The sequence below is a fragment of the Nyctereutes procyonoides genome, unplaced genomic scaffold (assembly GCF_905146905.1).
Source record: "Nyctereutes procyonoides isolate TBG_1078 unplaced genomic scaffold, NYPRO_anot_genome, whole genome shotgun sequence".
Classification (NCBI taxonomy): domain Eukaryota; kingdom Metazoa; phylum Chordata; class Mammalia; order Carnivora; family Canidae; genus Nyctereutes; species Nyctereutes procyonoides.
The window spans coordinates 3,079,413-3,105,350 of NW_026575155.1; the positions used below are offsets into that span (position 1 = coordinate 3,079,413).

General features: G+C 34.1%; 1 protein-coding gene across 2 annotated transcripts in view; it reads right to left on the reverse strand.

Annotated features, from left to right (window-relative positions):
• Positions 1-25,938, reverse strand: part of LTN1 (listerin E3 ubiquitin protein ligase 1) — a 63,943-nt gene that overhangs the window by 36,739 nt on the left and 1,266 nt on the right. The window contains exons 2-15 of one of the 2 annotated variants that reach the window (XM_055313609.1): positions 21,590-21,793; positions 20,726-20,824; positions 19,996-20,226; positions 17,464-17,516; positions 16,575-16,755; positions 9,245-9,418; positions 8,470-8,660; positions 7,609-7,744; positions 5,831-6,640; positions 5,393-5,434; positions 2,663-2,852; positions 1,938-2,177; positions 985-1,138; positions 62-206 (exon numbers count right to left, since the gene is read on the reverse strand). In XM_055313609.1, coding sequence (XP_055169584.1) covers positions 62-206; positions 985-1,138; positions 1,938-2,177; positions 2,663-2,852; positions 5,393-5,434; positions 5,831-6,640; positions 7,609-7,744; positions 8,470-8,660; positions 9,245-9,418; positions 16,575-16,755; positions 17,464-17,516; positions 19,996-20,226; positions 20,726-20,824; positions 21,590-21,793 — 2,850 coding nt within the window. The remainder of the gene's footprint in view (positions 1-61; positions 207-984; positions 1,139-1,937; positions 2,178-2,662; positions 2,853-5,392; positions 5,435-5,830; positions 6,641-7,608; positions 7,745-8,469; positions 8,661-9,244; positions 9,419-16,574; positions 16,756-17,463; positions 17,517-19,995; positions 20,227-20,725; positions 20,825-21,589; positions 21,794-25,938) is intronic. The other variant, XM_055313610.1, reaches the window with a different exon arrangement.

A 25,938-nucleotide genomic window follows, 5' to 3' on the forward strand; every position in this document is an offset into this window, starting at 1 on the left:
TTAAGCTTGCATGAAGTCCAAACTTCAGAATAAGATAAGCACTGTCCAATCTCAAATATACCTGCATAGGAAGAGACTGTCTCATCTTTTCCCATTCACTGCTGCTTGGCATTACACTTCCAATATATACTCCCAGAAGATTAGTATCTTCACTTTCTAGAAGTGTATTTAGCAAGTCATCAACAGCAGACAAGAGTACTTGAAGACTGGAAATAATGAAAAAAAAATGTAACTATTATAGTTATGCTATGACTACTTTGAACATCCTGGTACATATTAAATACCCTATGGCAGGTAACAGTTTATCTGAACAAAAGGACAAGTAAACTCCCTCTACTCTGTATCCAACATACACACAGCCAAATTACGGATTTAATCCAACATTTATGATTTGAAATTGAGTGCTGCTTCTATCTCAGAATGAAGGGAACTTGACCTATTTCAGGTATTTCTGAAATACACCTATCTTATTCTATGAAAAAAAACCCAGGATAATCAGAAAAATATATGACCCAATCCTAACAGCCTCTGCATGCATTCTCTTGGTTTTTACTTTTATATATAGATTTAGGCATGAGGTGTGAAATATATTTGCAACTCAACACCTTAACACAGTGGCTATTCACTCCCCAAAAATAAACAATGAAAAATAATCACTATGTGTGGTGGCCATGAGAGGTTACAGTTATAATCCACACCAGCCCACAAGACACAGTACAGCACCACCATCACATCATTGAGCGTAAATTAGAAGTCCAGCAGATATGCTATGACAAATCACTCTTCAATTAATGTAGTTTAAACGAATGATCATTAAAACAAATTCCTTTTGGAAAAATCTTTTTGTCTGGATCTTCTTACAAAGTCCTATAGATTTCTATGTAACAAGTCATTTTTCATAGACATACTAATCGTGGGCTCTTATTTAAAGACAGTTATCAGGTATTAAAGAGATACTACGCAAATGAGCACAAAAAAAGTTACCTTTTGATATCCAAAGATGAAGACTGAACTTGGTTCTTCAGCCACAGAGCAGATAAACATAGGAAGGTACTCTGTTTATATGCATTGCCAGTTTGGTGGATCAATAAATTTACACCAGAGAGCCAAGTATTTTTCAGTTTACAGACAAGAAAGTCTAAAATCAAGATGTCAACAGTAATTTGTAATCCCTGTGAAGCAACTGTAATCAGTATAAAATGTCTGAAATAACTCGATGCAGACTTGAGATTTTTAAAACACCATTAAAAAAGGAAAACATAAAATTACTATTCAATTGCCAAAATAATCATGTCATATATGTGCAATAATATAAACTAGCTCATGGCATGAGCTAAGATACAAACGTGTTAAGATTTTTAAAGTTAGCTTTCTTCTGATCTGAACTTATTTACAAGAGCATTGTCCTTTTGGTGATGTGAAAAATATTATACCTTTTCCAAATACAGAAGTTAGTATAAAAAAAAGGGCTGGGGAAGAAGGCTATCAATACTGGTAATTTAAATATTCCTTTCATTATTCTCAATTAATACATAAGGCCAGATAGTCCTTAAAAAGGCTATCTCAATGTCATCTTGATATATATTAAGAGGAGGAGATATTAATATCCCCCCTTTATGAATGCGGAGATTGAAGCACCAAGAAATTAGGCAACTTGAAAAACCATAGCCACTGAGTGAAGGGACTAAGATTTTAATTATCTATCATGGCCCCTTCTAAAACTGTCTTTAGTATCAAGAAAGAATTTAGACAGAATGTCTACATACATCTTTAACTTAGTTACTAAAGCTGAAAGTGTTTAAGATTTGTAGCCCTTTAAATCAAAGTGCTTTCAACTTTCAAGTATATTATGATTCAATTAATAAAGCCTGGGCACTTACACTATGAAGGTCAGGGCCGGAGATTCCCAACAAAACATTTGAGCAGTAGGCTATTACCTGGCAAATGTGTATTTGCTTTGCTTTGAGCACATAACTGAAAGAGAGTTAACAGTAAGTCTTCCGCTGATGGCATTAGCAAGCATCCTTTTGCTGAGCTGAAATAGTTATAGGCCACATCACAGATAAAAGACACTGATGAGTCATTATTTTCAGCTTCTGACAATTCCTTTGCTTTGGATAAAGTTTCATGAAGTTTAACAATAATTCTTTCAACATACACTTCTCCAATCAAGTAATCTAGAGAAAATAAATTCACACAGACAAAAAATTTAAAAATATCAACAGTGTGTTTTTTAATACTTGGGGTTAACAACCATTTAAGTCTTCTGTATGTTTCTATGTAGTAGACAAAAGAAAATTCTATCAACAAATCAATCTGATCTCTCACATACAAAAACAATTTTATTTAAGCAATTTTATTTAAGCAATTTTAGTTAAGCAATTTTCTCTCACATAAAAAAGCAATTAAAAAAAAAAAGCAATGCTCACCAAAATTAGTAAACAGCTTTTCAAAACCCTTTAGAATATAAAACTAAAAATAATACAATGTTTTCCAAGTCTTGCAACAAAGATTAATAAACATTCAGAGTGCTTACAAGATTAAAATACTGAATGAATGAAAGCTTGTTATTCTCAATTACATGCAAACTTTGCAACATGGAATCTCCCCAAAAAAGTGAAAGATTTATTCTCTAAAAAACAAAAGCCATATTTTCGCCTACCATTTTTAACGTATTGGGATAATACCAAACTTAGAAGAGCCCATCTTTCTGAGAAGTAAGATTCAGAAGGTACTGAGGATTCCAAGTCCTTATTACAAAGATGATCTGCCAAGGTTACCAATTTCTCTCCAAGGATTTCTCCTTTTAGCCAAGGAGTTACTAAAGCATGTTTATCTGAACTAGAACATGCCTAAAACCATAAAATCAAAGCAATGATTAGAAGCAAGATCAAAAAGCGTATCTGCCTAAAATATTACTTGTACCATATTACTTCCCTTCATCATAATGGCCCCAGCACTATCCCCCAATCTTCCTCAAGTTCTAGGAAGGCTAGAATTGTCCCTGTTCCCCACTAAGCCTTGCTTACATATACTTTCATGCTTTACTCATGCTATTTTCCCAACCACAAATATTTTCCCTCTTCTTTACTTATCAAAATACCATCCATTCTCTCAGAATTGTTACAAAGCCCACCTGCTTTACGAAGTCTCCCCCATCCACTCCAGTCCATACTCATCACTGCTTTTCTCTGAATTTCTAAAGCACTTACTGGATTGTATTATTATTTATAATGTTTCATCTGCGTATGTCTTGTTTCCAATGGGATTGTAAGTTCCTTGAGAGTAGAGACTGTCTTAAACTTCTTTGATACCTGCTATCAACACTGCAGATATGTTCAATGAATAATGAATGGATGAACTTTGAAGACAGATTTTAAAATGCTCTATATATTAAATTTTTGTTCATTAATTTTACTAAAATTAAAGAACAATTATTATTTAATAGTGATAAGTTACTTCAATATGAACGATGGGCCTTATTATTTCTCCTAATTCTCTGCAATAGTAACTGAGGTCAGATATCTAACAGCAACTGGTTTATTTTCATGGAGTGGGGAAGCAAGAAAAAAAAACAAAACTGTAAATCCACCCCCAAAAGCATGCTGATCCATGTTTCCAGAGCTTCTTTTGCTTTAAGGGCTGACAAGAAAGGAATTTGCAACTTGGTTCATTTCAAAGCAATCTGGAAAAAAAAAAATCCAAGTGCGGATTGGGTAGTGCCTAAAAAAACATTTATCCTTTTATTTAAGAAACTGTAAGTAACAAGGGCTTTTATTTTAGCCCACACTTTATCACTATTCTGCCTTTATGACCTTAGACAAATCAATCTCTTAATCAATCTGGGCCTCTGTCTTCATTTTAGAAATGGAGATTAACCTAGAAAATCTCTAATGTCCTTTTCTGCTTACAAAACTCAGGTTCATTTTTAAAGAAGCTGAATTTATGACTCTGATCCTAAAGTATAAAGCTGCATTAAAAACAAGAAAAACTAGAGTGTAGATAGCTATAATATAGGCTTTCCTAACACAGTTTACTAAATGAAACTGAACTACTTTATAGAATCCAGGAAATAAACTTCTCAATAGAATGTCTCTCAGGTTAGCAAGATATGAAGCACAATATTTAATGTTTTAACAAATCTATAGAAAGAATCTGGTCATCTTCAGGGAGATGAAAAGACCAGTTAGTCATGGAAATATAGGAGGCAAACATTGCCCATGAACTTCTAACTCTGCCCAGGAAGAGGATAGTCTTCCAAATGGATGTATTTGAGTTACCTGGAAGGTACATTCCTAAGTTGGAAATGGGTATTAGTCTCCTCTAATCAAATTATTAACTCCTTTAGCTCTGATTCTAGACTTACCAAGTAGCTTTCTGATAATCTGGCTTTTCATGTACCCTGCTTATATATAGAGAATGTACTGGATAAACTAATAAAAAATGCTGTCTGGTAAGTTATATTTCTCATTGAAAAATAGTAAGTTAATATTCTGTATTTTTCTTGTAAAAAGTAACTATTGGGGGAAATAGGGAGTACTATTTAATGGGAATATAGTTTCAGTTTTTTAAGATAAATTGTGGAGTTTGGTTCACAATACTGTGAATATACTTAATACTACGGAACTGTAAACTCAGAAATAGTTAAGATGGCAAATTTTGTTATGGAGCTTTTACCATAATTTAAAAAGATACCAAAAAAAAAAAAAAAAAAGAAACTTGTAAATTAAAAAGTTATTTGTGTAAAATTTAAAAATAATATAAAACGCTAAAGCAAAAAGAAATTTAGGTAATTAAACATTTCTATGGTTGAAAAGTATTGTATCATTTACATCTTTATTAGGAAAAAACACTTAAGCCATTTTTTAAAACTTCTAAATTGCTTATGTTCTTTGATTTTTTTTTCATTATTTTTATCACTAATTTTCTTATTTAGTCAAGTGGCAATCAGACAAGTCTGGAAGATCTTAATTTGCCTGTATAGTATTCCAGAGTAGGACAAATTTAATTTCCTGAGGTATTCTAGTCAAAGGTAAAAACCACTCAATCCACTTCTATAGAAGAAAAGGATAGGATAAGGGTAGAAACTTATAGTCTTAATTTAAAGGTAATCAAATATTTAACCCTTCCTTTATCTGCTAGGGAAAAAACACTGGATTTTCCAGAGCCTATTCCTTCTTTGCTGATACTCCTAACCAGAAAAATAATACTACAGACAAGAGCAAATATCAAAAGCTTTCCCAATTATGGGAATAAAGTTACAATAAGAAGGAAGTTCTCCAACATAGACACCTGATCACATACCAGTGTGTGAATATTGACTAGTTTTTATTTTTCTATACCCATAAATACAAAAAAAGGAGAAAAAGAAAAAAAAAAATCCCTAGGATACCTTTTCAATGACCTGAAGAATAGAACTCCATTTCAGATCCCCCTGAAAGAGGAAAAAGAGAGTTAGAAATAATCTGCTAGAAGCAATGAAGTCATTATGCAATAACTACAAAAACCAAAATTTTAGCTACTCCAACTTTAAAAACTATAGACTAAAACATTTAGCCTTTTATTACCAAGCATTTGTCATCTTACCATACTTGCTGAACATATACCCATAAATCTCATACACTTCCCCATCACGATCAAGAATATATTGCTTGTGCTCGTGTTGGCAGCACATATACTAAAACTGGAAAGAATATATTACTCTTCTTTAAATAGATATTCACAGCCAAGAAACCACCCAAGAATAACCTCCATGCATGTCTCATTCGACTTATCTATAATTAGTGTGGCAATGTAAGCCATTATAATTTAAAAAGATACATAGTTATACCTCGATGAGATCATCCAAGACATATTTTCTTTCCATATTATTGTCACAGCAATGGAGGGCACTGTACAAAATGTCGACCAAGAAACCAGCATCCTTCCTTGGATCTTCATTTAGCCAACCTATCAGTTTCTGATATAAAAACTGCACCGCAGGATTTTTTTGTGCAAGTTTGGCTATTTCAAGAGGTTTGGCTTTGACAATACTCTGTTTTTCATCACCTAACAGCATTTTAAATACTTGAGTTGAAGAAAAAGAGCTGAGCAGTGTAGAAAGTAACCTTAGATGTTGCTCTGACTTTTGCTCATTGACATAATTAATACTCATTGTTGCTAGTTTACAGACTAAGTCTTCCAAAGGTTTCTTCCTTAGTGGTGATATAAAGTCTGAACAATTAAGAATAAGAGAAGTTTCAGCCATTGATTCAGAGCCTTCACTGTTTTCGCCTTCTGAGGAGACACATTTTTCATTCTCTTTATTACTTTCAGGCAGCTCATCAGCAAATCTAACCTTACCAACTTTTTTTTTATTTAACTTCAGTGAGCTCTTTGGCTTCTGAAGGACCTGTAGCAGGTTAGATACACCAGACACGGATTTCATATCAGCTTCTGGTTCATTGATTTTCTCCACACAGATCTCTGACAGTCTTTCCCAAAAATTCAGTAGCACTTTGTCCAAACTGTGAGCTGTTCTATCATCTTTTTCCACATCTGCTTTGGCTTCCCAGGAACTTAAAGTTTCTGCTAAATGGTTAAACAGCTGCTCATCTTGAAATCTTGGCTCTTTGAGAACTGCATCAATAAAAGGAATCAACTAAAAGAGAAGGTAGAAATAGAAAAGTTCAGTTTTCAGGAGAAATAAAATTTAAACAAGGTATTTGTAAAAAATAAAATAAAATAAAATAAACAAGGGGGGGGTGGCGCTTGGATGGCTCATTTCCTTAAGCGGCCAACTCTTGATTTCCACTCAGGTCATGATCTCAGGATCGAGAGATTGCGCCCCAAGTTGGGCTCTGAGCCGGGTGTAGAGCCTACTTAAGATTCTCTCTCTCTCTCTGTCCCTCCTCCCACTCGCTTTCTCTCTCTCAAAAAAAAAAAAAAAAGAAAGAAAATGAAATAAACAAGGTATTTGTAAAACACTATAAAATTCTACATTTAATAACTGAAAAACATTGATTTTCCTCCCAAAACTCTAAAGAGTTAACTTTTAGATCATTTTCATATCATACAAAGAGGTTAATGATTTCACTGCATTCCCCCTATGCTTTCTATGATATAATTAACCAAGATTATTGGTCATAAACAAATAATATAGTTTTCTTTGCATTTTCTGAACTTATTCAAGTTTTTTACGTTCTTCTAAACCAGTATGAAAGACATACAGGACCCACAGAATTCAAAACACTTTTTCTTAAATTATAAAGATAAGTTAACTGAGACATTATCTAGGATTTTAAATGTAGCTGAATATTTTGAAAGTAACAAATTATTGTATGATTTACACTTGCTATAAAAGACCACAAACAGCACCTTCAAAAGTATGTTTTGTGTTGCAATTCTACGAAACAGTTAGGGTTTGCACATCCAGAGACTAATTAAGGCATTATGGTATTATTTTAGCAATCAACAATATAGAATTTTTATTTATCTGGTCAGAAATACACATTACTCAATTTGAAATCTATATGAAGGTTAGTTAATAAAAATGGAAACAAGACATAATGAGCTTGATTCTTTATAGTCAATATGCAAAGGCAATGATAATTTTTACATTATAAGTACCTGGTCATTGACGAGCATCTTTTCAATTTCTTCCTCACCTAAGTTTTGTTGCATTATAAAACGTAAGCATTCAAAAAAAGCTGATATTACTGCTGAGCACTCCGAAAAGCTTGTTTTAATTCTCTCTGTTGATAGCCTAAGAAATAATAAAGAACTATGTCTTACTCTCACAAAAAAGAAAACAAGCAACTCAGAATCACCCAAATAAAGACATGGAAAAGGCATCATACCAAAAGAAGAGAATTTTTTTACAGTAAAATTCTTAAACTAAAAACTAAGAACTTGAAAAAGTGTGAAAAAAAAAGCATATTTTCAAATACGTGTCAACAAAAGATAATACATATCTATTTTCTATTCAGGAAAAAATTCACCTGAAAATTTTCAAGAGAAAACAAAGATAATAATGTAGTAAAATATATTTGTAATCATTAATAAAATTGAGTATCTTTTATTAAGATCAACAAATACACTAAAAAAAAATTTTAAACTGTGACTTTAAACAGCTATCATATTTAAGTTTATGAAGTTCTAAGTACTTCAGTGGTTCATTTTTTCCCCTTTGGGCATTTGTATTTATCAGCATACCAAAAAATGATTCATTTAAAAAATGACTATTTCCATCTAAGGGCCTTACAATCAATATTCAGTGCACCTTCCATTGTGTACTACCACTGAAGCCTTGAAAGTATCAAAGAAAGAATTCCAATTGTATTCTCTGAAAACTTTAAAAGTGTTTAATAAATAGCAAAACAATTTGGGGATAATTTAAATAAGACAATAATGAGTATGGCATTCTACCCATTTATGCAAATAAGAAAAATCTCTTTTGCTTTAAAGATCAAGAAATTTAGAACTCCTTACCCTGCAACTACAGAGGTGAGGAAATTTCTGAAGAAATCCAGCTTTGGATCTGTAATGGTCTGAGGCAGTTTGCTGATAAATGGCAAAAGATAAGGATATATGACAGTGGCCAGACCCCGACCACCTTCACGCACCACAGCTGACAGCTTTGGAAACACACTTTTTTTTGCATTTACATGAAGCCAACAGTCCTAACCAAAGAAAATATTATAATAATAATTAGAGATCATAAAATACTTTTCCCTATTAAAAGATATATAAGCTCTCAAAAGTAAAAATCATGTATTCTACCTCAAGAGGCTAAAATCTCTCACCACCATTAAAAACTAAAACTTGGAAATTTTAAGAAATTTATTACATATGGTAACCATATACTCCACATGCTCAGGACATCACTGATCAGAAATAATTATTTAACTTATTAATAATTATTAACTTCTATAAAAGCTACATAATAAAACAGCTAAATACATTTAATATTAAATATAAGATTCAGATATACTGACTTCACTATATCACATAAAGAATAATTGATACTGGCTAAACTGAAAGAAAAATAAAAACTCTCTGCCGTTTTGTAGTCAGTTTAAGATTAGGCCAAGTTTTGGATTAAGTATTTTATTTCTAAATTTTATTTCTAAGAAAGCATTTTTTCCAATAAGTTTTAGATATTATAATCTGATAGGCTCTTTCTCATATCTTATCTAAGGATTCTAAGATACAAACTTAGAAGACAAGTATTCCCAGATGTACTAAATGTACCTTTCTTACACACCTCAATAGTTGTAAGTGTATAAAGTACAGCTTCCCAGAGAGCTGGGCATACAATGGGGTCACTGTCATCAATGCTAAGTAGAACAGAAGGGCTCACTTTGGATGCTTCATCTTTCATCAACTGTGGAATACGCTGGCACAAAGCAGAAACTAACTCAAAATAAGCTGAGCGGATCTAAAACAAAAAATAAAAAGATAGATTAAATTAAAGCTTCACAGAGCTATGAGAAGATTTTTTTATTCAATAGCTGACAGACTATTCATACTAACCCTCCCATTAATAAAACTAAAAGGGCTAGAAAAAATATTTTTAAATCTTCTGTAAAGTATCAGTGGCTGAAAGAACATTAGGAATTGCCACATAAAAGTGAAGGCAGAAAGAATTCAATATTTCTTTGGCTGAAGCAAATATGTCCTCTCTAGCTGGCGGAGTCCTTCAGCAGGGATCGCAAATTATTCCAATTAATGCACTAGGCTACTAGGCTGCACAAAGTTAAATAGAGCCAAACAAACAAAAACTAAGAAACCATGATCCACTATCAGCAGAAACAAAAGATGACACAGAGATCTGAGACTTTAAAATCTTAGAATTATCAGTTACAAATTCCTTATCAACAATTCTTACTATATTTAAAGAAATAGAAGTTTAAAGAAATCTGAAAGGAAAAGGATCTCAGAAAAAGTACAGCAGATGTGAAAAAGAATGAAGCACAATTCCTAAACTAAACAGAAAGACAGATAATATGACAGATTAGAAGTCAATTCATAGTTTAAAAACAGATCATGAGACAAACAGTGTATGTTCTCATTCATTTGGGGAATATAAATAATAGTGAAAGGGAATATAAGGGAAGGGAGGGAACCCTGGGTGGCGCAGCGGTTTGGCGTCTGCCTTTGGCCCAGGGCGCGATCCTGGAGACCCGGGATCGAATCCCACATCGGGCTCCAGGTACATGGAGCCTGCTTCTCCCTCTGCCTGTGTCTCTGCCTCTCTCTCTCTCTCTCTGTGTGACTATCATAAATAAATAAAAATTTTTAAAAAATTAAAAAAAAAAAAGGGAAGGGAGAAGAAATGTATGGGAAATATCAGAAAGGGAGACAGAACATAAAGACTCCTAACTCTGGGAAACGAACTAGGGGTGGTAGAAGGGGAGGAGGGCAGGGGGTGGGGGTGAATGGGTGACGGGCACTGAGGGGGGCACTTGACGGGATGAGCACTGAGTGTTATTCTGTATGTTGGTAAATTGAACACCAATAAAAAATAAATTTATTAAAAAAAAAATCTTCTGTTACAAAAAAAAAAAAAAAGACTCCATTATCAGCAGATCACCACAAAAAGAAATCCAAAGTCACATTCTACGTTAAGGCAGATGATCCCAGATGGAAGGCAAAAGATGGAATAAAGAGCAAACAAAGCAACAAATATTTACGTAAATCTAAATGAAGATTGGAAGTATAATAATATTTTCTGGGATTAAAAAAATGCACATACATATATATTTAACCCCATAAAGTACTTTATTTCTGCATGTTTTATATAAAATATTACCAAATTAACGTTAGCAGTATATGTAAAAGGATAAACAGAGAGCATGACTATGTTTATCTCTTAAATGCTAGGTTGGAAAATTATATGATAATTTAAACATGTCATAAAAAGCAATCAAGAAAATTTCATCATTAATTTATGACAGAAATACTCAGCCAACTAAGAATAAAAAGTAAATTTTAAATCGTATGAAATCTACAGCAAACATCATACTCAAAATAATAAGAGTCTAAAAATATTTTATTAAGGTCAGGAATAAGAAAAGGATGCCAGCTACTACCACATCTACTCAACATGGTACTAGAGGACCTAATTAATACAAAGAGACAAGAGAAAAAAAAGAATTGGAAAGTAACCTAAATAAGTAACTATAATCATAGCAAAGTAACTGGCTATAAAAATAAAATATTCAAAAACATCTAAACACTGACTATAGAACTAACAAGAGTCTGGTAGAGTTGCTGAATATAAAATTAGCATACAAGAGTATAATATACCTATGTTGGTTGAAACAAAATAAAAAATATAATCAAAAATATAATAAAAAACAAAACCCATTTCACAATAGCAACAAAAACTATAGACACATTCAGGATGGAACACATTATAAAATATTATTTTAGGATGAAAATGGCCTAACAAAGCCTAAAAGAACAAAGTTAGAGCGTTCCCAAATTTATTATAAAACAATAATAATCAAGAAAGTGTGGTATTGGTGTAAGGATAAACATATAAATTATTTAAACAGCATACAGTCTAAAATTAAAATCCAAGATATATGTTCAACTGAATTTGACAAAGCTGCCAGAGTAAGGAAAAGACAGTCTTTCAACTTTCAGGATACTTCTGTGAAAAAAATTAATTTGAGGTGCCTGGGTAAGCCTCACTTGGTTAAGCCTCTGCCTTTAGCTCACATCATGATCCCAGGGTCCTAGGATCAAGCCTCGTATCAGGCTCCCTGCTTAGTGGGGAGTCTGCTTCTCTCTCTTCCCCTCTCCCCCATGCTCTTGTTCTCTCGCGAATAAACAAAATCTTTTTTAAAAAATTAATTTGACGCTCACAAAAATTAATTCTAAATGAACCCAAACTAGGGGCTCCTGGGTGGCTAAGCAGCTAAGTCTGTGCCTTGGGCACAGGTCATGATCCCAGAGTCCTGGGATTGAGTCCTGTGATGGGCTCCCCAGAGAGAGCCCACGTCCCTCTGCCTCTGCGCCCCTCTCTGTCTCTCATGAATAAACAAATAAAATATTTATAAATAAATAAACGAACCCAAACTATAAAACTTCTAGAATAGCGAAAATCTCTGCAACCCTCAGGTAGGCAAAGATTTTAGATAAGAAATCAAAAGCAAGTATCGTAAAAAAAAAAAATTGATAAATTGTACTTCATAAAGATTAAAATCCTACTCTTTAAAAACCATTATCAAAATGAAAAGTTAAGCCGCAAACTGGAAGAAAACACTCACGATTCTTTATCTGACAAAATGTATGTATCCACAATAAAGCACATTTCCAACTCAAAAACCAAAAACTCAATTTTAAAATGGTCAAAAGAGGGGCACCTGGCTGGCTCAGTCAGTACAGTATGAACTCCTGATTTCAGGGTTGTGAGTTTAAGCCCCATGTTGGGCATGGAGCCTACTTAAAATGTTTTTAAATAAAAATTAAAAATGAGGTGCCTTGGTGACTCAGTTGGTTAAGCAGCCAACTCTTGACTTCAGCTCAGGTCATGATCTGAAGATTGTGAGACTGAGCTCCACATCAGGCTCCACGCTGGGCACAGAGCCTGTTTGGGATTCTTTCCCTCTCTTTGCCCCTCCTCACTCCACCTGGCTTGCATGTATACTCCTTCTCTAAAAACAAAAAACCAAAAAACAGCCAAGTTCAAACTTCAGAAATAAAAATTAAAAAGTGAGAAAAAGCCTTCAAATGACATCTCAAAAAAAGTATACAAATGGCCAACAAGCACATTAAATTTTTTTTAATTTTTATTTATTTATGATAGAGAGAGAGAGAGAGAGAGAGAGAGAGGCGCAGAGACACAGGCAGAGGGAGAAGCAGGCTCCATGCACCGGGAGCCCGACGTGGGATTCGATCCTGGGTCTCCAGGATCGCGCCCGGGGCCAAAGGCAGGCGCCAAACCGCTGCGCCACCCAGGGATCCCCCCAACAAGCACATTAAAAGATGCCCAACATCATCGGCCATCAGGGAAATACAAATTAAAATCACAATGGAAAATCTCTACCCCAGAGGTCAGTAAACATTTTCTTTAAAGAGCCATATGGTAAATAGTTCAGGTTTTGTAAGCCTGTATAGTGTCCCTCCCCACTACTTAGCTCTGCTTTATTACGATGAAAGCAGCCACAGACAGCACAAAACACTATTTACAAAAACAGATGTGCCAGATTTTGACCCATGAGCTATATATATAGTTTGAGGATCCCTGATCCCACATCTGTGAGGATGACTTAAATTAAAACAACTAACAATACTGAAGTGAGGATATGAAGCAACTAAAAATTCATACACTACTGACAGAAGTACAACCGCTTTGGTCAATGGTCTGGTAGCTTCTTACAAATTTAACATATACTAACCCTATCAACCATCAATTTCTTTCCTTGCCCAAGAAAAATGAAACCCATGTCCATACAAACACTACATGAAACTTAGCAATAAAAAGGAATGGACTACTGATATATGCAACAACAAACAGATCTTAAAAACATTATACTAAGCAAAAGAAGCCAGATACAGAGTTATGTTTGGCTCCATTTATATGAAAACCCACAAAAGACTATTTGTAATGACAGAAAGCAGATCACTGGTTGCCTAGAGTTGGGAGGATGACATAAGGAACCCATTTTTGGGTGATAAAAATATTTTATATCTTTTTTTTAATGTTTTAAATCTTGATTGTAGTGGTTACATGGATATGTACATGTAGATGGGTATATACATTTGTCAAAACTTACCAAACTCCATGCCTAAAATAGCTAAATTTTATTGTGAATAAACTTTACCACAATAAAGTTAGTTGAAAATTATCCTAGGAGGGGCGCCTGGGTAGCTCAGTGGGTTGAGGGTCAAACTGCAGATTTCAGTTCAGGTCATGATCCCAGAATCATGAGACTGAGCCCTGAGGGAGGCTCCACACTCAGCGTGGCGTCTGCTTGAGATTCTCTGTGTCCCTCTCCCTTTGTTCATCCCCCAGCTCCCGCTTGCTCAATTTTTCTCATAAATAAATAAATAAATCTTTTGAAAATTATTCTAGGATATTTTTTAAATGCCTGAATAAATTAAGATACTCATCACAAAGACAAGCGAGACAGGAAGCCTCCTCAAATCATTCACTGCAACCCCAATCAATACTGCAGTTAGATTTTTTTCAGAAATTCAATAAATTTACTGAAATTTATATAGAAGAATGAAGAGGTTTTTTTTGTTTTTGTTTAAGTAACCTCTACCCCCAACATGGGGCTCAAACTTGTGACCCTGAGATCAAGAGTCACATGCTGTACCGAGTCAGCCAGGTGCCCCAAAAGAATAAAGTTCTAAAACAACTTGGTCAATCTTGACGACGAGGACAAAAAAAATTAACTCACCTGACCACTTATTAAGACATATCATGATGTTATGTTAACATGTCATATGAAAATGGAATGGATGCAAACTTCTGGTACTGGCATAAGAAGGAACAAAAACTAATGGGCCAGAAGAGAGAGTTTAGAGATAAACTTAAGACTATGCAGAAATTTAATGTACCATAATGGCAGGACCACAAATCAATAGAGAAAGAATTAATAGTTTACGGGTAATGTTAGGAAAAACTTGCTCACTATACATGAAGAAAAAGGTAACTAGATCTCTCCTTAACATTTTAAAAGGTGGATTATTGATAGATTATAGACTTCATATGAGAAGCAGAACTGTTAAGATATAATAATTAAAAATATGGAATATTTTTATGGCTTAAAAGTAGGAAAGGCCTTCATGCGGCAAAATCAGTGACTCTGATTACATGAAAATTACAATTTCTTTCTAAAGAGGACATAGGAAAGGTGATAGAATGGGAGATTATTTGCAACACCTAAAACCAACAAAAGTTCGAGTATTTAGGATATAAAAAAAAATTTTGTAAAATAAGAAAAATAAATTCAAAAGAAGGAAAGGAGAAAGATATAAACAAGTAGCTTACAGAAAAAACACAAAAATTTAAAAAGCTTATGTACAGATGTAGACATGCTGAAAGTCACTAGTTAGCAGAGTAATTAAAGAGAACTATCATTTTGAACTCCTGTTAGACTGATAAAAATTCAGAGGCTGAACGGTGCTTAGTCCTGATTAGAATATAGGGATCTAGGGCTCATTATGCAATGATAGTTGAGTCTAGAGTAATGTTCAGGTGAATAATCTGGCACCACTCAAAATATTAAGTATGCAGGGACACCTAGGTGGCTCAGGGTTGAGCGTCTGCCTTTGGCTCAGGGTGTGATCCTGATCTTGGGATCAAGTCCAAATTGGGCTCCCAGCAGGAAGCCTGCTTCTCCCTCTGCCTATGTCTCTGCCTCTCCTTCTGTGTCTCTCATGAATAAATAAATAGAATCTTTAAAAAAAATTAAGTATGCATATACTCTTTGATCTGGCAATTCAGAAGTTAAGAGAATTTCAAAAAAAAAAAAATAAATCCTTGCAGATTTAATAGCACATGAATGAAGATGTTCACTGCTGCTCTGTGGGGGCAGGGAGTTAGAGGCATCAGGACATCTCTCACTGAGAAAATGCAGGGGGGTAAAATGGAAAGGATGCAAATTCCTGAATACTACATAGCAGTATTCAGAACATGATAGATTTAAAGTATTTTGTACTTTATGGTTTTTTTTTTTTTTTTTTTTTTTTTTTGGAGAGAGAGAATCTTCAGCAGGCTCCATGCTTAGAATGGGGTCTGACGCAGGGCTCAATTCACAACCCTGAGAGGATGACCTGAGCCAAAATCAAGAGTTAAAGAAACTTAACTAACTGAGCCACCCAGTACTTAAAAAGAACTAAGTAAAAAAATAAATGGAATAAAATATAACACAATACCATTTATGTGAAATAAAAATACATGCAAAAAGGATATGATGTGCCTAACAGAGAAAATACTTGTTAGGTAAGCTTCATTCAGGCATGACTTCTAGTGCTATTGTCTATGAGTTTGATGTTAACGAATCAACAATATATATCAAGACGTCTTTAAACAAACACACACACAAAAAAAAAAAAAACAAACACACAGAAAACAAGGTTATATTTTGACCAAGTGGCAAAAATGTTGTGACCAGAGACTCGCAGGGCACCTAATCCTTTAAGAGCAACACTTCAGTATTCACTAATTGAATGTTCATGCTCTCCTCATATAACCTAATTACCATGAGTAACAAGAATCAACTATTTACATATAAAAGGACATATACTAAGCATATTTAGAATGGTTAAGTGGAGGATAGAGAGTGAGACAGAGACAAAAGAGAAAAAAATGCACTAAGTTAGAAGAGCCTCAAACACACCAACAATTTTAAAGTACCATGAACAGGAGTGTGATAATACAACTCTGAATCTGAGGTCTAAATAACTAAACAAAAAAGGGAAAATACAATAACATTGCAGTAAAAGAGGAATTCAGTCTAACCACAAAGATGTGTTCATAGAGTTTTAAGCATAAAGTATATAAATAAATATAAACTAATATCACAGTGGGAAAAAAGGAATCACAGAATGTTTACAATAGATGATTAAGATACCTGAGGTATACTGTGTTTTCCATACTTCCAAAACTTATTCTGTGATAAAAGAGACTTAAATTTCTCCTCCAGAGAATCAAGCTCATTATCAGGTAAGAGGCAAAGCAATTTTTTTAATGCCAATAAGGAACAAGTTACAACACGATAGAATTTAGCTTCTCTTTCTTCCTCTGGAACCGTTCTTGATGTGGAAAGAAAAGAAATATACATAAGGATTGAGAATAAGCCAAAGGAGGTAATTGTCACTTCTATGTTAAGTGGTTTATCATTAAATATCTACTGAAGTTGCTTTATTTCTACATTCTATTCTCCCTGTGCCAACCCTCCTCCCTTAAAATACAAAACACACAAAATTTTAATCATGTATTTCTCAACAAGTACAAAGTAAAAGTAAATGAAAAGCTGTGGGTTGAGAAAAGTGTGCAAATAAACCGCTCTCAGCAGCAAGATGATTCTAGGGAAGGGATATCAGTGCATCTAAGATTACTTTCCATTATGAAATTCTAACAGTTTGATTAATACATAAAAATAAATGGGACATTTTACTTCTCGTTCAACAGAGTAGTACTATTCATACTATTCATAGTTCCTTATTATTTCAACCAGACCTTAATATGATTCCTGCTAGGATTCTCAAAAGGTAAATATGGGGAAAAATACCTCTTTGTCGAAGAACCAAAGGTGTAACTTCCAGATAATTCAAATTAAATAGCAGGACAACTTGTAAGTAAAAGCATTTAAAATGGCACCTGGCATATAGTATTATATCAAGTATTTTTATCTCTACTTTCACAATCTCTTTTTTTAAAAATATGGTCTTGAAATTATCATCTCATTACCTTTGAGCAAAACAAATCCTTGATATGAGTTACATAGACAGATGACTTACTGTGGGTCACTGAGTGTATCAGGTGTTTCTTTTGTAAGATGATCCTGCAGTACCTATAGAGGGGAGAAAATCCCATAGTGTTGAGATTTTATTGAATTGTCAATGGTGAACAGAGCATAAACCTTATCTTACCTAAAAGTTTCTACCCCTTCCCAAAAGAGTAGCAAAATTAAAGCAGCAAAACTAGAAGGTTTGAACTTTACCAATTTTTCTTTCCCTATCAATCCCCAAGGTTGACTGCTTTTGCAGTAAGAAAGGGTACTTCTTCTGAACATCTTCAGTACCTTCAAGAGGAGTTTTCCCTTAAATACTCCTGGTCTCTCGCTCCTCTATCCCTCTTGTACACAACAGTGAAGTAGAATCACCGATGAGTTTTAAGTTTGGGAGAGAAGTTAGGCTGTTTTCCCCTCTGAGAGCCTCCCTGCCCATAACAGGACAACACATATTGTGTGTGTTCTGCTTCATCAAGGAGGAAAGTTTAAGGCTCCATTCAAAGTGAGTAAGTCTGCCTACTTCCAGGGCGCAGTACTAGGGAACCTACTGTTCTAGTACTGCTTTTATCAGCAGTAACAATAGTTATCATTTATTTAGCTTTTCCACATGCCAGGTATTGATTTGAGCACACTTCATCCATTAAGTTAATCCTCACAACTACTCAATGAAGTACAAGTTAATTTCCACTTTAATAAATGAAGAAATGGAGGCAGAGAAACTTGCCCAAGGTCACACGAATAACTAATGGCACAGTTGGGGCTAGAACCCAATGTTATGACTCAGAGCCCATGTTCTTATAGACAGTATGACATAATGTTTATAAATCTCACATTTTGGTCTTCATTTGCCTAACTCCTCTCTAAAAAATTGGTTTTGAACTTGGGAAAGTTCAAACCCATTATCTGTAAGAACTGTGACATAACTAAGGGGAAATAATAGAGGAAAAATCCACATATTCAATGATCAATTATCCATCCATAACAAAACCAAGAACAAAAAAAACAAATGCAAAACTATAGACAGCCAAATTAGTTGTCTCAAACTCCATCTTCTAAAACTCTTAGTATCATAACTCATCATACTTCATTCTCACAATACTTAAATAAACCAATGATTCTTGGATTAGACAACTCCCTTTGAGAATATGATTAAAGCTACAAACCCTGTCCCTAGAAAAACAAACTTGGTAAACCTGAAAAATAAAGAATGGGAGAACCAAGAACTCAAATGAGGAACTAGAATGCACGTATGTGTGTAGGAGAGATGTTAGGTGCAAAGATGAGACAGGTAAGCTGGGACCAGACCATGCAGAGTCCTGCAGGCCAGGATAAGAAATCTGGACTTGTGAGTATAATGGGAAGCCACAGGAAGGCTGGATAATTGAAAGGAGAGAGGATGTTTAAGAAATATTGTACACAGGGTGCTATGGAAACACAGGTGTACTAAATAAAGAAATGAATGCCTCCATGAATTTCTAAAAATCTTCAATTCCTCTCTTCTCTCACAGTCCATCTACTTTGATTTCTTGAGAGAATACTAATAAGCTTGGTTGTCTGGTTTTTCCAGCCCATATATTAGGAATAACAGAAATGAAGAAGGACAATATAAGACACAAATTGAAAGCCACAAAAAAAAAATTATGGCTGATACCAGTCTCGCAGAAGTGCTGGCCATGTGTTGGAGAGACCTTTATATCATTAAGAGGAATATAAATTTATATCGCCTTTAGAAGGGCAATTTATCAGTATCCATGAAAATTTTAAATGTTCTTATCCTCTGACCCAACATATGCTTACTAGAAATTCTATTATCATTCCCACAGGGTCTGAGGAGATCTGTTCAAGAATGTTTACTGAAGCAGTATTTGTTATAATAAAAAAACAGAGGGAAAATCTCAGATGCATATTAATATAAAAGGAGTTATATAAACTGTTGTACATCTATATCATAAAGCCAACAAAAAGAATGAAGTTTATCTGTATACATGTATCAATATGGAAATATGGGGAAAATAAATTTAGATTTGTTAGATGTATTCTTTTTTCAGATCATGTAACATAAAGCATAAATTTAAATCTTTTTGGTACTATGACTAAAAGTTATAAATTAAGGATGAAAAATTTAAATAACTTAGAAAGATTCAATCTAAAATGTTAATTATGGGGCAGCCCGGGTGGCTCAGCGGTTTGGTGCCACCTTCAGCCCAGGGTCTGATCCTGGAGACCTGGGATCGAGTCCCATGTCAGGCTCCCTGCATGGAGCCTGCTTCTCCCTCTGCTTGTGTCTCTGCCTCTCTCTCTGTGTCTCTCATGAATAAATAAATAAAAATCTTTAAAAAATAATAATAATAAAATAAAATATTATGTTAAAAAAATCAAAACCAGTCAGTTTACCATTTTTAAAAAGCTGTCTTCCATTAGGAATATTTCACTTAGTTATTCCTTCACAATACCACGTAAAAGAGCTATCATTATAATAAGCCTTATGTTCCCTAAATACTTGTGGGGAAAAAAAAAGAGGACAGTTCCAAGAACTTACACTTGTAATTTCATCCTTACAAAATGCTATGGCTTCAGGTTGCTTGCTTGGCGGAAAAGCTGCTTCAAAGGCATCTTTTGCTGCAGATGCAGCTGGTGTGTAAGTATCACACTGAGCCATTAGCCAATAGCCCATCAAACTTTTTAAATAAGGAGCCAAGTGTTTCTTCACTTTAAGAATAAGTTTTTCAAAAGCCTGCTGTGTGGCTTCTCGAACCCGGCGATCATGATCCTATTGAAAATATAAAATGATTTAAAATAGCTCTACCCCCATAAGAATACAAATACAGACATTTCTGAATATGCTATGATGACCCATTAATAAGAATCCACCGATATGCAGAGCTAAACTAAAATTAGTAAGTTCAAAAGTTGTGAAAAAGTTCATTTTTTCTTTTTCCCTTCTTGCAATGAGATAAAAACTCTTCAAGATAGACTCAAGGTTAGGCCTTGAATATTGGGCAATTCACTCTCATTCTTCCGCAGTAAATATCCAAAGAAATTAAACTGTTCAATTTTACTCTAACTAGAAAGTATCTAGGTAATTCTCCAGTAATTACCTAATTTCTGAAAAAAGATTCTCAATATACCTTAAAAACATGATTCAATCTGCATAACAATACTGACATAACATTTTATCATCCTCACCAAAAGCAATCATATAAATGTAATAGTCCTCATGACTTCAAAAACTGTACAAAAACAAATTACTACAAGTTTTTAATACTTACAAGTGAAATTTTGCAGAAAATTCTTGGCCAGTATGGAAGAACTCCTTTTACAATTTCTGTCTCTCTCTCTGTACACATGGTTCCAAATTCCTGCATAGCCTAAAAATAAATTAGTGATATTACTAAGAATCAACAGTCACACTATTGGCTATTGATTATATTTATCCTTTTCTAAAAGCTTAGCCTATTTCACGTAAAGGGAGAATACGCTGCTTCTGTTTATGCCTTACGGGACTAACCTGAAAAGTTCCATCACAGCATACTATACAAAACTTTTCTGTTTTTTAAAAAATAAAACATATACAAAAATAAAATAAAGTGTGTACAAACAAAAAATTCAATTTAATATTATAGGGTCAAAATTACATTCCCTAATGGGAAAAACTGTAGTCAGAATTCCAAAGTGGTTCAAATAAGTGCAGAACAACAAACTAATTTATAAGCCAGAAGATAAAAGATAAGACTAAGCTTAAGTCTATGTATCAGAAAAAAGTACAATAGTAAAAGAACTTATTAGTGATAAATGATTGCTTATTTTTCTTTACATAAAATATACTAATGAGGGATCCCTGGGTGGCGCAGCGGTTTGGCGCCTGCCTTTGGCTCAGGGCGCGATCCTGGAGACCCAGGATCGAATCCCATATCGGGCTCCCGGTGCATGGAGCCTGCTTCTCCCTCTGCCTATGTCTCTGCCTCTCTCTCTCTCTCTCTCTCTCTCTCTGTGACTATCATAAATAAATAAATTTAAAAAATGTCTTAAAAAAAATCTATCTGATCTTTAAAAATAAAAAAATATATACTAATGACATTTCACTCTAACAAAAGGATTTTCTTGATCATTTTTATGGAAAACATAAAACTTGCTTTTAATTTTGTGGTGACATCTTTCTTGGAAAGTTTCCGCAGCACCATTCGGAAATCAGAATCTACAAGACTGTCAATTTCTTCAGCTCCTTGAATAGCAGGAACATAGCCTAAGTCACTCTGAGATGTTCCAAAACCAATAAATCCAGGAACTGTTCCCTGTTCTTTGGCAAGCAGTTCTGCAGCTCGGCCACTGTTTGAAGGCTGGTAAGAAAGTTGGGGGGAAAAAAAGTCAGAAAGAGTTCAAAATTTAACTTTGACTTGTCTTTGACAATTCTGAGGAACAAGCTTTTATTTGAGAACTTTTTATTTTCCAGCCTAAGATTTCATCTACTGAAATGTTCCCATCACAAAGAACCTATCAATAATGATCCTAGGAGTTATTTCCTGGTCTGCTAAACATCAGAACAATGTTTGTTATATTGGATACAATCTATTAGCAGCTCATGATATCAACTTAATGGGTCATACTAGCCTTTCCAAAAAACAAAAAAAAAAAAAACAGAATAAAACTTTAAAACTCAGAATGCATCACATATGGTAAGAATAAGTACTATTTTGGGACGCCTGGGTTGTTTTGTGGTTGAGCATCTGCCTTCAGCTCAGGGGGTGTGATCCTGGGGTCCTGGGATAGAGTCCTGCATTGGGTTCATTACAAAGAGCCTGCTTTTCTCTCTGCCTATGTCTCTGCCCCTCTCTCTGTGTCTCTCATGAATAAATAAAATCTTAAAAAAAAAGAAGTACTATTTTATAAAATTTTTATTTCCAAATTTGTATAAAGAGTATAAGAGTATAAAGAGTATATGATATAAAATTAATTCATACATGAATTACATCTTTTCATTCAACCATTCAACAAGTATTTATTAAACCACCACCATGGTACAAGTCTAATAATAGCTCTTTCTAAAACTAAGAGTTCTTCCTTTAGGACAGGCACACTTATTTCCACATATCCAAAATTATCTTAACTTCTTTCAGCTCTAATGATACATATTACATTACTATGGACATAAAGCCAATACAACGGTCAGGATATAAGATACACTCTTTTGAACCAAGGTCAGTAGTATGTTAGATGGATACTCAATATAGTAGCTTCCTAGTGCAAAAAGTTAAGGGGTTGGTTGTGGAAAAAAAAATTAAACTATTGAAAGAAAGTTAACACACTCATTGCCATCTAACAGAAAAATACCTCTGGGATGCCTGGGTTGCTGTCAGTTAAACCTCTGACTGTTGGTTTTGGCCTACATCATGATCTCAGAGTTATGATATCAAGCCCTATGTGGGACTCCACATCTAGTTCCGGGTCTGCTTGAGAGTCTCTCTCTCCCTCTGCCCTTCCCCCTGCTCCTGAGCCCTCTCTCTCTCAAGCAAATAAATAAAATCTTAAAAAAAAAAAATGCCTTACTTCAATGTCCAGGATGACATTACTAACCCTTTAAAAATAAGCTAATTAATTAATTCACCTGTTTCTGATTTCTTTCTAAGAATGGTTGAAAGGGTTTCCCAAATGTGTGATTCAATTTGCTCCTATCTAGCAAAACTGTGTTTGGGAAACTATTTTGTCAAGAAATAATTTATACTACTTTCTAAACTGAAATGAGTGACCAGAAATGAAAATGATAACCTGAATTACATTTTTTTTTCCAAAAATAGTAGCATTTAAGACTAATTTCAAAAAAGGTTCTCTATTTTGGAACTGTATTAAAATGAACTAACATTATTCAGTTCACCCTTTTCAATACTGGTACATGAATTAACAGTTACAAAGGAAATTAGTGAATTGTAATGCAATTCACTGAAAACTAAATATGATGACATTAGGACGTCAGAATTTTATCTATAACATCGTTTATAAACTTTTATTATAAAACAGAATGAAATAGTATAAAAATTAATTAATACTAAAAGCTAAAGGAGCCAAAGGGCACTTGGGTAGCTCAGTCAGTCAAGCATCCCTCCATGCTGGGCATGGAGTGTTAAAAAAAAAAAAAAAAAAAAAGCTAAAGGAGTCAAGGCTGAATTCTGAACTGATCCGAAATAGGGGACTGATGGTGATAATTACATGTAGAAGAAAAAGTATCAGATTTCCAACTTCTATTTTAAAATAACAAATTATTTTATACTAACTGTATCTTTTATTCAATGTCTACTCTGAGTTTAAAATACAGTTACTGTTTCTTAGTATTTCCTCTACTGTATGTTAAATGCTTATACTCACAGTTCAAAAATTAAGAACCTTGATTCTATCTGGCAGCTAATTTTCTTATGCTACTACTTCATTCTTTTGTACCTGTTTTCTAGAGGTATTAAAGGTGGCAATCCTGAGTTTACAGTTTAAAGATCAAACTCAGGAAGACTTACAAGATCCTTCCCCACCTGGTCTTAGCTTTTCCCAGGCTTATCTCCCGACACTTTTCTTTCCTGTCACAGCTCCTACTCTCCTCTCCCAATTTTGCTACCACCATTTATGTTCTAGTCCCAAAGTGAATTCACAGTTCTCTTAATATGTTGTCTTTCAATATCTGATCTTTGTGTAATCTTTTCTCTCCACCCAAAAACCTTTTCTTCCTGTTCATTTGCCTGACAAACTCCTATTCATCCTTCTAAACACACAGTTATTTTCAATGCTTGCCTCCCTCAGGTCAATTACCATCTTTTTCTGTTCCTCCATTTCCTTTCTATTCATACCTATATCATAATTCTTAAATATATTATAATCATTTGCTTACTTACATATCTATCATCACACTAACAGTTCGAGAATAAGAAACATCTCTTTGAATACATGGCATTCAGTATTCAAAGTCTTACACTGAATGAAAGACTGCCACGCTGAAGTTCAAATCTCAACAATGAAATTTCCTGGCTACATGAGCTTAGGTAAATTAATTTCTCTAAGCCTCAGTACCATCATCTTTAAAATGAGAAAAAGGTAACTAAGCCATTACTTGGGTTGTCAAAATTAAAGGTAAAATTTTAAACCATTGAAACTGATTCAAGCAAGAATCATCAAAGGATGCTAATAAAACCATTAGGTAAAAGTTTGTGAAAGAACAAATTATTTCCAGTCTCAAATACCACTCCCCATGTTATCTGTTAATAGCTGATAGAAAAAGACAACTTTACAATGGACATCACCTTAACCAAGTGATTAAATAACACCAATAATGGGAGAAACATCATGTATATTCTGATGCATTGACAATGATACATCTATGAAGCATTTCTATCAAAAGCTGTGTAACTTGAATTTCTAACCATAAGGAACAATAGGACAATTCTCAATTAAGGAAAACAATTAGCCAGGACTTTTCCAAATTGTCCCTGTCATAAAACAAGTGCCCTCAAAAGAAAAACGAAAGAAAGAAAGAAAGAAAGAAAGCCCCACAGGAAAACTACCGAGAGCTAAATGATTAAATGAATGGAATCACTCAATCCTTGATTGGATCTTAGGTGTTTTTAAACATGCTGTATCTAAAAATAAGTTAAAGAGAACCTTATTGAGATGACTACAGAAATCTAAATACATTGTTATACATTAGTAGTAGTAGTATTATACTTAAGTTAAATTTTCTAGGATGTTTAACTGTTCATGATTATGAAGAAGAATGGCATTTGTTTAAAATATCATGTTGAAGTACTTAGGAGTTAAGTGTCATGATATATGCACCTAATTCTCATATGGTTCAGCAAAATGCATATATTTAGATAAAGAAAACAAATGTGACCAAATATTAACAATTGATGAGTATCGGTTAAGAACATATGGCTTGTCAGTCTAATATTTTTGCAACTTTTACTCATATTTGAAATATTTTAAAAAATAAAACGAGAAAATCATTTAAACAAAAAAATTAAAATTAAATGAGAATGCAAGTAGAGTGCTTAACACAGTCCCAGCACAAGGCGAGTTACTATTATTACTGTTGGTACTACCTGTTAATGACAGATTAAGCGACTAATCTAAAAAATTGTTATACTGGTTTCACTAGAATTTGACCAGAAGCGGAGAAAAATGCACTCCCATAAAACTGGACTGTGCCGTAACAAACCTGGTACCATAAAAATATACCATTACAACATCCCTAAATCACAGGTTTAATCCACTTTTGAGTCTTCTTTAAAGAAGTGTTTAGAGGGGGGATCCCTGGGTGGCTCAGTGGTTTAGCACCTGCCTTTGGCCCAGGGCGTGATCCAGGATCGAGTCCCGCGTCCCGCGTCCGGCTCCCAGCATGGAGCCCGCTTCTCCCTCTGCCTGTGTCTCTGTCTCTCTGTCTCTCTCTCTCTCTGTCTCTTATGAATAAATAAATAAAATTAAAAAAAAAAAAAAGAAGTGTTTAGAG